General features: G+C 37.7%; 1 protein-coding gene across 2 annotated transcripts in view; it reads left to right on the forward strand.

The window, feature by feature from the left end:
• The first annotated feature begins 219 nt into the window (after positions 1 to 219).
• The window catches only part of LOC107688120 (syntaxin-binding protein 4-like), a 44,583-nt gene continuing 33,486 nt past the window's right edge, over positions 220 to 11,316 (forward strand). Inside the window, exon 1 of one of the 2 annotated variants that reach the window (XM_016485692.1) lies at positions 220 to 482. In XM_016485692.1, coding sequence (XP_016341178.1) covers positions 418 to 482 — 65 coding nt within the window. In that variant the 5' untranslated portion in view covers positions 220 to 417. Of the gene's footprint in view, positions 483 to 10,286; positions 10,364 to 11,316 lie in introns of those variants that run through there. The other variant, XM_016485691.1, reaches the window with a different exon arrangement.

Genomic DNA, 11,316 nt, shown 5'->3' on the forward strand with positions numbered 1-11,316 from the left:
AAATGCTGTAGACAGCGGTGCATAGTTTTTGAGAGGCAATCAGTGAATCTTATACTCACACATCTCAGTATAACTGTATACAGACGTTGAAATTACCTGGTAGCCTACCTAGGAAAAGTCAAAGTAATGTGACCAGAGGGCTGTCGACAAGATGTAGATTTTGTCTAACAGACGGCCAGGTCAGCATGAAACCCACGTGTCTTACAGATTAGAAACGGGCATAGTTGAGTCTCTCTCGCCTGGAGGTTGCTGTATCATTGATTTAATGCTGAATGAACGCTGACTCTTGAGCGAAGCTGCGAACCACGAGCATGACATGAAATCGCGGTGATGTGTCTGGCGCTAATATTTGGAGGCAGCGTTTAATTCCGTTTCCAGAGTAGACTATTTTTAAACTTAACGTTTCTGTTGGATGCAATGTCCTATCTGAACCCCCGGGGAAGAGAGCTCGAGCGTTTTGATGGACTTTCGCTCATTTACTGGTAAGAATTGAATATTGTAGAGTTGTGCATGCTGTCTCTTTAGTTTTCTTTGACATTTCAGGCATTAAATGAAACTGTAAACTGTAATATTCATATAAAGTCTCAAACTGTATATGTAACAAGTAAAGATCAGCGTTTTTAACGAAAAGCATGGAATACATTGTAGGGTATTATTCACATAACGTTCTTAGCGACGATCGAGGTCCCGCTGTTCCACAGAGAACAGGTAGCCTATCCGTAAGCTTTTTCAGACACATTGTCTGATTTTTTTGTGGCACGGGCAATTTTTGAAACGATAAAAGAAAGAAAGATCGCTTCAAAAACTGAGACGTCAAGTTCGTACGCAATGTCTGTAATAACCTGTAGTTATTTAACAAAAAAGTACCTACAACTGACCAAAAAAACCATGTTGCGTTATAAGCCTTTACGTTAAACGTATCTTTATATTCTTTTACAACAGGGATTTTTGATGCCAAGAACCTCAGATATGATGATCCCTTAGCAAAAGAATCCCCGCTTATTACATAAAGGCATAGCCTATTATATTTTCATAAAGACCTATTTGTACTGAAAACTAATTTTTTACGGAAAGTATTACGCCTGATATAATATAGCTTAGTCAATATGTTTCCAAAATTAAATAATTGTTGTAAATAACTGATGTTGTCAGTTTGTTAAAGAAATGGTTATAATAATATCTGGAGAATATTTACTTTGTATATTTTCTACCCCCTTTTTATTTCTTAGAGGCTGTTAAATGAATAAAACAGTTTATAGTGATTAAAAGTGATTTAATCTAATGACTTCAACCAGTATTTCGAGAGCACAAACAATACATTCTGCATGTTTCATCAAAATCTTAAGTTAACAAAATAACTTTGACAGCCCTAAAATTACATCTAGTAAAAAAATGTTTTTCCTCTCTCTCAAATTTTCAGTGGATGCCTAAGCACCCCCTTGCACCCCCGAATTTTAGACTGTTTTAAATACAGTATGGCAGAATATTTTTGTTTGTTTACATCTAAAGGCATTATTCAAATGTAGATGTTAAGTAAGGTGAACCTGCAATCTGTCACCTTCTGAAGGGCTTTTAACGCAGTTTACAGTTGCCAGCAGCCTTCAAATTCATATGGAAGTCAATGATTGCATGTGATTGACGGAAGCATTTCTGTGAGCGTTTTAAATTACTGATGGCACATTTATATTATAGCCTTAAAAGATAAGAATAGCTAACAGTGTGTGCACCTTAGAATGAATCTGCCCGGTGACGTGCTAAATTTAGAGTTTGGTGACCGGGACTTGAATAGACTATTGGGAAGAGTACTTAGAGAAGTGATGCCGTTCCATGACCCGAAGAGATAGTCAAAACATCACAACAGTTCACAGAGTCAGACACAACTAAACTTCTATAACAGATTTCAATCAGTACTGTGAGGGCTGTAGGGCTGTGCTGAGCAGACTTTAATCAAAAGCATGTTGTTTTTGAAAAAAAATGTCTATTTTTTCTAAATTTAACTTGTGCAAGTCAGTCTGAAGTAAATCTGTCTTCTCGTTTAAATCTGGTTCCAGTTTGCCTTATGATACTTCAGTTTCGTTATGCCATTTTTTTGTCTTTTCATATTATTTATTTGGACATTTATTAACTTCATAGTGTTGGAGAAATTACAAAAGAAATCTTTTTCATTGAACTTTGTCACTTTCACCATTATCATTTTATCACATTTGTGATTTGTGAAATTTGTACATACTTGTACTTGAGTATATGTGTAGGAGTAGCACCATAAAAACGTAAACAAATGCATACGTTTGTGTGTGTAAGTCGTTGATCTGATCATGGACATGGTGTCTGTATCTCAGCATTGTGAGCGCTGTTTAACTAATACAAAATTATCTTCATCGCTTAAAGGTACTGTTTGATTGATGCTCAATCATCTCATCCTCACACACCTGTGATGCTTGTGCCGTAGATAGCATAACAAATTAACATTTTTAATAGTGACTTGACAAATAGTGACTTTGTTTACTGTTATTTTTACCTTTATAAATCAGCACATATGGTGTTTCGCAAACAGGACATCGTGCTCTTGTGCTCTGAACATTTGCGCTGATGTTGCACTAGAAAGATTGTTGCATTTCTATTGGCTTTGACTTTCTGATTTAAAACACATATAAACCAGTGGGAGAGGATTAGCTGTGTACAACATCATGCTTCAGGTTTGTGTTCCCATTTTTTGTTCAGATAATTTTTGTAGCATATATCTCATACCCAGTGTAAAAGTTTTGGACTTGTATACAGTTTTTCAGGAGAGTGCTCCCTCTACATGAAGCTTCAATTTTTGTGTGTGTGTGAGAGAGTCTGTGACTGTTATGTCAATTGACAGCATTATACACTGAAAAAAAAAATTATTTAAAGGGGTCATATGATGCTGCTAAAAAGAACATTATTTTGTGTATTTGGTGTAATGAAATGTGTTTATGCGGTTTAAGGTTAAAAAAACATTATTTTCCACATACTGTACATTATTGTTTTTCCTCTAAAGTAGTTTTGCTTTCACAACGAAACAGCGTCACACACTATTTTTAAGACATCATTTTAAAGCCTTGTTTTTATACTGTCATAACACTAATAAATCTTTATCTGCATGGTGCTTTTTTATTGATCCCCCCCCCCCTTATTTCTTGGTCGTAACCATTATCGATGAATCAACATCTTTTTTTTTTTTTGCTGACTTAGCTGATTTAAAAATATATATATATATTTTTATCAGCCTTGTTAGTCTCAGTCCTGCCTAATAAATGAGGACTTGTTAACCAGTTTGTTGCATCAGCTTTGTTGTGATTCATTAATTTCTCTGCTTTTTGCAACATTATTGTTATAGATTTTTTTTTTTACATTAGTTGACCTGCCCAAAGTTTTAGCGTTATGTATCTAATTACCAGAAAAAGTATATTATTATTAAATTTGTAAACATATACATTATTATATACCTAAATGTAATATTCACTGATTATACACCTTTATTGTAGTTAAAGAAGTTCAAATTAATTTATCTGTCTTATTTTGGTCAGTTCAAAATGTATTGTGATTTTTTCTCTTCTTTGATTTCAGCAAAAATTTGATCATTAATAGCCATGTTGGACCAAAACCGTCTCATTAAATTGCTATCACACTCCTTCCGTAATATGAGAAAAAAATTCCAACAATCCCTTCATGATTGTTCATCCCATTCAGTGTTGTTTTACGCTGAGTCGCTGACAGCATCAATCAAGCCTGATTAAAAGTGGATGATATGTTGTGACATTTCCTGAGATGCATTTCTGTTTGTTACCTACGGAGGGCAGTCATGGGCCCAGAATGCAGCAGCTAGTAAACAGGTCAGACTGGCCTGTCAGACTGTTTCAGATTAACCCATTTCACCACACACGGTGGTCCAGCATGGAAACTTGGCACCTGAGTAAACCTGCCACCCTCATTTCCCATTCTTCATTACTGCAGTGGGTGGCACGTTTACTGAGCTTTTCCTTGATGAAAAACAAGAAGCGCGACTGGTCTTCACCTCTCTGCTGTTATGATTTCTCAATGTGGACTGGATTATCCGATAATCTGATAACAACCCACTGTGCAGATTTGGTGATTAAAGTTCTGATGCAATGGGTAGTTGCCATGGCTGCTGGAAGGAAAAGGGATAGTATCCGTGTGTGTATTGTGGTCCATGCTAGTTTAGCTTGTGCTTAGGTGTGTGCATGTGTTTGCATACAGACACTAATACATGCATACTGTACATATTTTTTGAGTGGCTGACATGACATGCCTTTTCTGTGTTCTTTAGTGTGTCTAAATTGTCTTATAAAATAGATAATTTTGTTGTTTAAATTTTGTTTGAACACATATTTCTTCCTACTTTAATTTTTTAAGACTAAAAATGTAAAATTTACAGTTAACTAAATAATACTGGTAATTTAATAATTTCACTAGAATTATAATTTAATAACTAAATTCTAAAATAAAGACTGCTATTTATAAAAGTTATTAGCAAAGCTATGGATAAATATGAAGAATATATTAATGAATGAATGAATTAATTTATGTTTATGAGCAATTGGTAACATGTTTTTAATTCATTCAAAAGTAGGCATGAATTCTGACAAAATACTTTCTTTTTTTTGTTGCAAGCCACATGTTTTATATTATGAATGTATTTTGTTTTTAAGGGCTCTTGAAAGTGTCTGGTTCAGAGACTGTGTGTCTTCTTTTGATGCCATTAGTCAATCAGTGTTGTCATCAATTTCCCTCCAGCAAAATTAGTCACATGCCATTTACAGCTCAGGTGACTAGATGTTGATTAGAACTGAGTATCGACAAGCAAGGATGGCAGATTTCATATATCATTCAAATGATTAAGCATGCAGTTTTCATATTATTCACGAGACTAAAATATTCATACTTTTACAAATCTTTGAAATTAACAGGTTAAATCAAAAAGTTAATTAACAGCACAATGCAAGTACTCCAACTTCAACATATACAAAAGCTCTTCTACTAATTTTTTCCCTTGATTAATAGATTTATATTTGTGCTATCAATATGTTACAGCATGTTGCACTTTAGTGCTCTGCAATAATGCCAGTGTCTGACAAGCTGTGTGAGTTTGTGGATCAGGGGTGGTTGGAGGGTGTTTTTAGTGCTGGTATGAGAGGGCTTTAAGATTATGAAAGACATGTCCTATGACTATGAGTAACTGATGATTTTATTATTATTATTATTATGTAGGATTATTCAGGATGTTCTCTGGGACATTTGAATAGCTCATCTCAAATTGTCTCTTCTAGCACATAGTCTTATGCTAAGCCTTCCAGTGCTAAATATCTGCCATTCTCCCTGAGCTTTATGTTCTGCCCTTCTCAGGGATGGCAGATTCTTGAATAAAGAACAGCTGTCTTCTGTATCACAGAGGCATGCCCTCAAAGACTATTTATAGACTTGTAGTATCAGGCTTTATAAATGTTGGCACAGTCACTTTTTAGAGCAAATGAGATGAAAAGTACTGGACTTCTGTCATCACAGAACAACTATTTCGTTGTGTCCCATCATCAGACCAAGGTTACGGCACAAAGGTTTAGGGTAAAAAATTCACATCATAGAGGTCAGCTGCTTTGCCTAAAACGCAGAAATGAGTTAGCATTTTTGAACTTCCGGTTCCATCGAAATGTTTTCTGAAATGTTTTTTTAAAAATGGGTTGTTGGTTAAATGCTTGAAATAAGGTTTGTGGTTAACACATTTCCAAGAAATTTTTTTCCTATTTTTTTATTCTATAATTTTTATTCTCATTTTATACCACGACATAATACATCAATACATAGTACATCATTACTACCCCACTAGTGATTTTTTAAGCTTTTATGTGTCTTGAAAAAGACTGTTACTAACAAGTGGCTAAATGGGACTACAGAGGTTGTCTGGGACATTAAACGTCATATGTCGAAAAGGAAAACTCATCTACTCACTAGTCCACTTTCACATCCTCGTTGTGTTTATTATTGCACTCCTGCAAACTACTGTAACTCAAACTTTCCAACTTTTAAATAAGACTTAAAAGATTTTAAATAAGACTTAAAAAGTTGTCGGAAGCTTAATGGTGGTGACGATGAAGTCATGTGCCTACTGTATGTCATGTGGTGTAGTTCATTTATAACTTAACGCTAACTTTAAATGCCTGGCAATTGTATATAGGCTTCAAAATTCATTGTTGTGAAGATTATCTAGATCAGGGGTGGGCAAACTTGGCCCTTCCAGGTCACTTTCCTTCAGAGTTTAGCTCCAACTCTAATCAAACACACCTGAACCAGCTAATCATTGTCTTCAAGACTACTAGAAAGCTACAGGCAGGTGAGTTTTATCAGGGTTGGATCAAATCTCTGCAGGAAAGTGGCCTGGATCACTGATCTAGATTAACAAAACGTGTAAGAATCATAAACATTTGTTGGTCACGGTGATTATCCTAAACCAATAAAAAATCCTGTTGGCTTTTGGTCGAGGCAATCAGGGTGATGATACTTCCTGGTTGGCCTATAAAATTGCATCCTTCTTGCAGTGTGAATTAGAGATAGATGGAGTCTGAAGATGTCTGGCACTTGGAAATGGGAATTTTATTAGTTTCTAAGTCGTAAAGATGCATCACACGTCATGATTTTTCATTTTGGTTAAGCAACGGTTCTGGTGGCCATCTATGGCTTGTGACATCCGTCTTTTTTTTTTTTTGGCCTGCTCAGTCTATGATAGTTGTAAGACTCCCAATCGACCACTGTTGTTTCCTTCGAGACCTTGTTCCCACATTGCACTAGAATTCGTCACGGGTCTCCCTCCCTCCCTAACATGGTAATTTTGACTGTGGTGGACCGCTTCTCGAAGGCAACCCATTTTATTCCTCTGCCCAAATTACCTTCTGCCAGAGAGACGGCGGTTACGATCATTGACCATGTTTTTCGCATTCATGGCCTCCCGATGGACGTGGTTTCTGATAGGGGGCCCCAGTTCATCTCCAAATTCTGGAGGGAGTTTTGTCGTTTGTTGGGGGCGAGTGTTAAGGCTGATTTATACTTCTGCGTCGGTCCTACGCCATAGCTTACGCATAGACGCACACCCATACGCCGTAGCCTGACGTGCACCTCTCCAAAAATCTAACAGCGCGTCAATTCTACGCAGACCGCAAGCGCTGTGATTGGTCTGCAAGAACCCCTCCCTCCATATGTACGTGAGTTTTGTGTGTTTATGTGCACTTTAATATATTTTAATGTTACACCTTCTTATATAAAATAAAACAAAGCAAAGACCAAGTGTCTTATCATTTATTATACTACATAGCATTATACATCAGTAGTTGTCCGCAACAAACAATGTTGATCTGCCGTGGTACAAGTCCTTGTGCAGATTAAAAGAATGCCATCATCTCCTGTTCCGTTGTTGTCTCCTTTTTGTAGTTTTAAATAATGATTTAATTATTTGATATTTATATGCCGCCGTCACGGCTGTAATGCTTCTCCGACGAGCCGCTTCTTCTTCGGCTTTTGCCGTGGTACTGCGGGTTACACCAGCAACATGCCCGTGGACACTGCAGACTAGCGGTTTGCATGTGTACTGCACGTTGACGCGGACACAGACGCAGAAGTATAAATGAAAACTGACGCATAGCCTACGGCGTAAAGGCTACGGCATAGGTCCGACGCAGAAGTATAAATCAGCCTTTAGTCTTTCCTCTGGTTTCTATCCTCAGAGTAATGGCCAAACTGAGAGAGCCAGCCCAGACTTGGTGTGCATGCTACGATGTTTGGTTTCACAGAACCAGTCTTGCTGACACCTGGAGGAAAGCCAGACAGAAACTCCTCCAGGTGGGCTCACGCACCAAGGCCCAGGCCGATCGCCACCGGTCGAAGCCTCCCATCTATGTTGTTGGTCAAAAAATGTGGCTTTCTTCTAAGAACATTCCTCTCCGCACCGTCTGTAGTAAACTTGCTCCTGAATTTATTGGTCCGTTCACTGTCACAAAAATCCTTAGTCCGGTGACTGTCTGCCTCAAACTTTCTCCGGCGTACAGGAGAATTCATCCCATCTTCTATGTATCCAAATTAAAACCTATATTTTATTCTGCCATTAATCCGCCTTCCCTAGTTCCGCGACTTGTAGATGGGTAACCTATATATTTGGTCAAATGTATTCTGGACTCGAGGTGTACTGGGAAGGTTATGGTCCAGAGGAGAGAAGTTGGGTTCCTGTGAGAGACATTCTGGATCACTCCCTTATCGATGATTACAATCGCCAGGTAAGTTCCCTTTGGAGGCGACAGGAGGTGCTCCTAGTGCAGGGGTAGGCAAGTTCGGTCCTAGAGAGCCACAGTCCTGCAGAGTTCAGCTCCAACCCTAATCAAACACACCTGAACAAGCTAATCAATGTCTTCAGGATTACTAAGGCTATAAGCAGGTGAGTTTTGTTTTCAGGGTTGGAGCTGAACTCTGCAGGACTGCGGCTCTCTAGGACCAAACTTGCCTACCCCTGTCCTAGGGGGAGGGGTAATATCACGGTTCGCAGATCCACGTGTTCATCCATGCCTTGTGTTGTGTTTCTGACGCTGGTCTGATTCGCTTGTCAGCGTTGCTTAGCAACTTGCGCACTGGCAGCCTGATCATATTGGCAGCACCTGACGCTCCTTCCCAGTGCCTATTTATACCTTGCATTTGCTGTGTTCAGTGTCAGATCGTTTTGGTCAAAATACTGCCTTATAGACCTTAGTGAGGGTATTTAAATTTGTAACAAATTCTGACATCATTTACTCACCCTCATGTCAACAATGAGACATTTATTTACTTTTATGTTCCACAGAAGATCGAAAGTCATACAGTTTTTGAACTACATGAGGGAGTTAATATTTAAAAAAATTATTTTTGGGTCAACTATCCTTTTAAAGGTAAGGGTAGGCGATTTCAGAAAAGCTAGCAATAGCATGCTAGCTTTCAAATCAAGATCCCACCCTCCCAGCATAATCACTCTGCAAAGCCACGCCTCCTACAAAACACATGATTGAGCAGAGGCAGACCAGAGGCTAACCAGCGTCACGATGAGAGACGGCGTTGGTGGAGGGTTGGATGCAACGCTGTCAGATTACCTCATGTCTCATTCAGCAGTGAGAAAACATTACAGTACAAAGCGTATAATATTACAATAAAAAAGCTCGCTCTGCAATAGAGTAATGGAACACACTGATGAAATATCATGTATGCGCGAACAGGGTGCGTGGAGGTATTCAAATGACAGGCAGGCAGGACAGCCTATAGTAGCCCTCGGAGCGAGGGATATGATTGGACGAACATTTTATGGTCCTACACCTTCCATAGACGATATAAATACATATAAATATATTTAGACCACTTAACTTAATGATTGCTATTGGGATGTGAAAAGACATTCAATCAGCATAATAAAAAATGTTTTCGAACCAAATCACCTACCCTGCCTTTAAGGTCCTGTCACCTTTTTTTAAAGATGTACTTTCAATGTTGCATCAACTAAACCATCAATGCCAAGGTACACAATAGTAAAACCAATCAAACAGATTGCACATCTATCTCCCACAGTAAAATATTTTTCTAAATATTTCAGCAGTAATACACACTAGAATGCTACTATTTTTAATTTTTAGTATTTGTTTCATTTTACTGTACTAAAACACATTTCTTTTTAATTTAATTAAACTTTTTTTTAGCCAAATTACTCTCTTGTTGTTTAACGTAGGATAAGGCGTCTGTGAAGAGGGGTGGTTGAGGTTTGGGGGACCAAGGGTCTCGTGGGACCATGACCTGGCTCTGCATGTGTTTGATTGACAGGTTGTCCTAGCAGATTATTGTGCACAAAAGTACTCTGGCCAGTCATGGCTTGATATGTGAATGTGCAAATCACACTTGACATATTAACCTCATGAGAGGATTTACAGGAGAAATTTAAGGCAAGCCAGACAGAGTGTTTTGAGTCAGTGTAGTTTGGTGTGATAATTTGAGAGAGCCAGTCTGCAGATTTGAGTTGACAGATTTCATAGAAAACTGCGTAATGTGTGATGGGTTCAGACTTCAGACTTTTTTTTTTTTTCAGACAGTTTTAGAACACATATTGTTTTCATTTGTCATGTGTCTCCTAGCAACAAGGCACACATTTCTGTGTGAGTTTGTTGAGATTGGAACGACTTTAAAGTCTGGTGGTGCATGATCCTCAGTCGTTTAGTGTATGATGGCCAGTTTTTCCTTTGTGACTGGATACACGTCGCTGGATGCGCAAAAATCTCTTGAAAATGCCTACATTTTCGGTCATGTACAAGGGAGCTGTCATGATTAGCAGGTAAAAACCTTTGTTTTGTAATTTTCTGGTAGTTGAGCGGCGTCATGGCTCTTTTTTCCATCTCATTAGCGTCGACATAACGCGCGTCTTCACTTTGCCCGCTACTGACGGTTTTGGTGACTTTTGGGTACTTTGTGGTAACTGGGCTGTGCTCGGGTGTGTCCCCAAAAAATCGTGCTCGCGGACGTTCTAATGTAACTGGTAAGAGAATGGAAAACGTGGGTAAAAAGTGTTGAACGACGGTTACTTCACCATTCCATCGTATATATAAATTGCTTTGACTGCAGTTATACTGTGGAAAGGGCGTGTTTGATTTCATTTGCCCGCTATGCTTTAAAGAATCCACAACACTGCAAAGGATGTAGCCTACTATTAATGTGCTCTAATCACCTGGAGATTATAATGTATCTGTGCGTACTCACTAAATCCATTCATACATACCTCATGTAATTCATAAAACTTTGTTATATGCTTTTTTGTTTGTTTGTTTTAGTTTTCAAACTTTTTGCTGACAAGAACCCACCCAAAATGATAATCCATTTGCAAGGGACCCACTTTGTAAAAAAATAAAGGCAGCTGGACATTTTCATGTGTAAAGACCATATGTGAGAACTATATGGACGTTTTTTTTTTTTTTGTTTGCAAAATTAAATAATTGCTTTTACATCTCCATTACTCTAAAAACAAAAATAAATCATCTGGAGAATAGTTGCGATATTTGGGAATATTGAGAATATTTTGTTAAGGTGACAGTGTGTTAATGTTAACATATTTAGTTACATTAAAGTTTATTTGTATAGTGCTTTTACAGTATTGAAACCATCACCAGTGAGCAAATCAAAAAAAGATACAAAACAAGTACTAAATATTCTTGAACGTATGTATAAACATTTGATGAACTCTCAGAAACCCATTTTTTTTTTTTTTTTTTTTTAAATTTTTTATTAAAATAA

The sequence above is a fragment of the Sinocyclocheilus anshuiensis genome, unplaced genomic scaffold (genome assembly GCF_001515605.1).
Source record: "Sinocyclocheilus anshuiensis isolate Anshui unplaced genomic scaffold, SAMN03320099.WGS_v1.1 scaffold249, whole genome shotgun sequence".
Classification (NCBI taxonomy): domain Eukaryota; kingdom Metazoa; phylum Chordata; class Actinopteri; order Cypriniformes; family Cyprinidae; genus Sinocyclocheilus; species Sinocyclocheilus anshuiensis.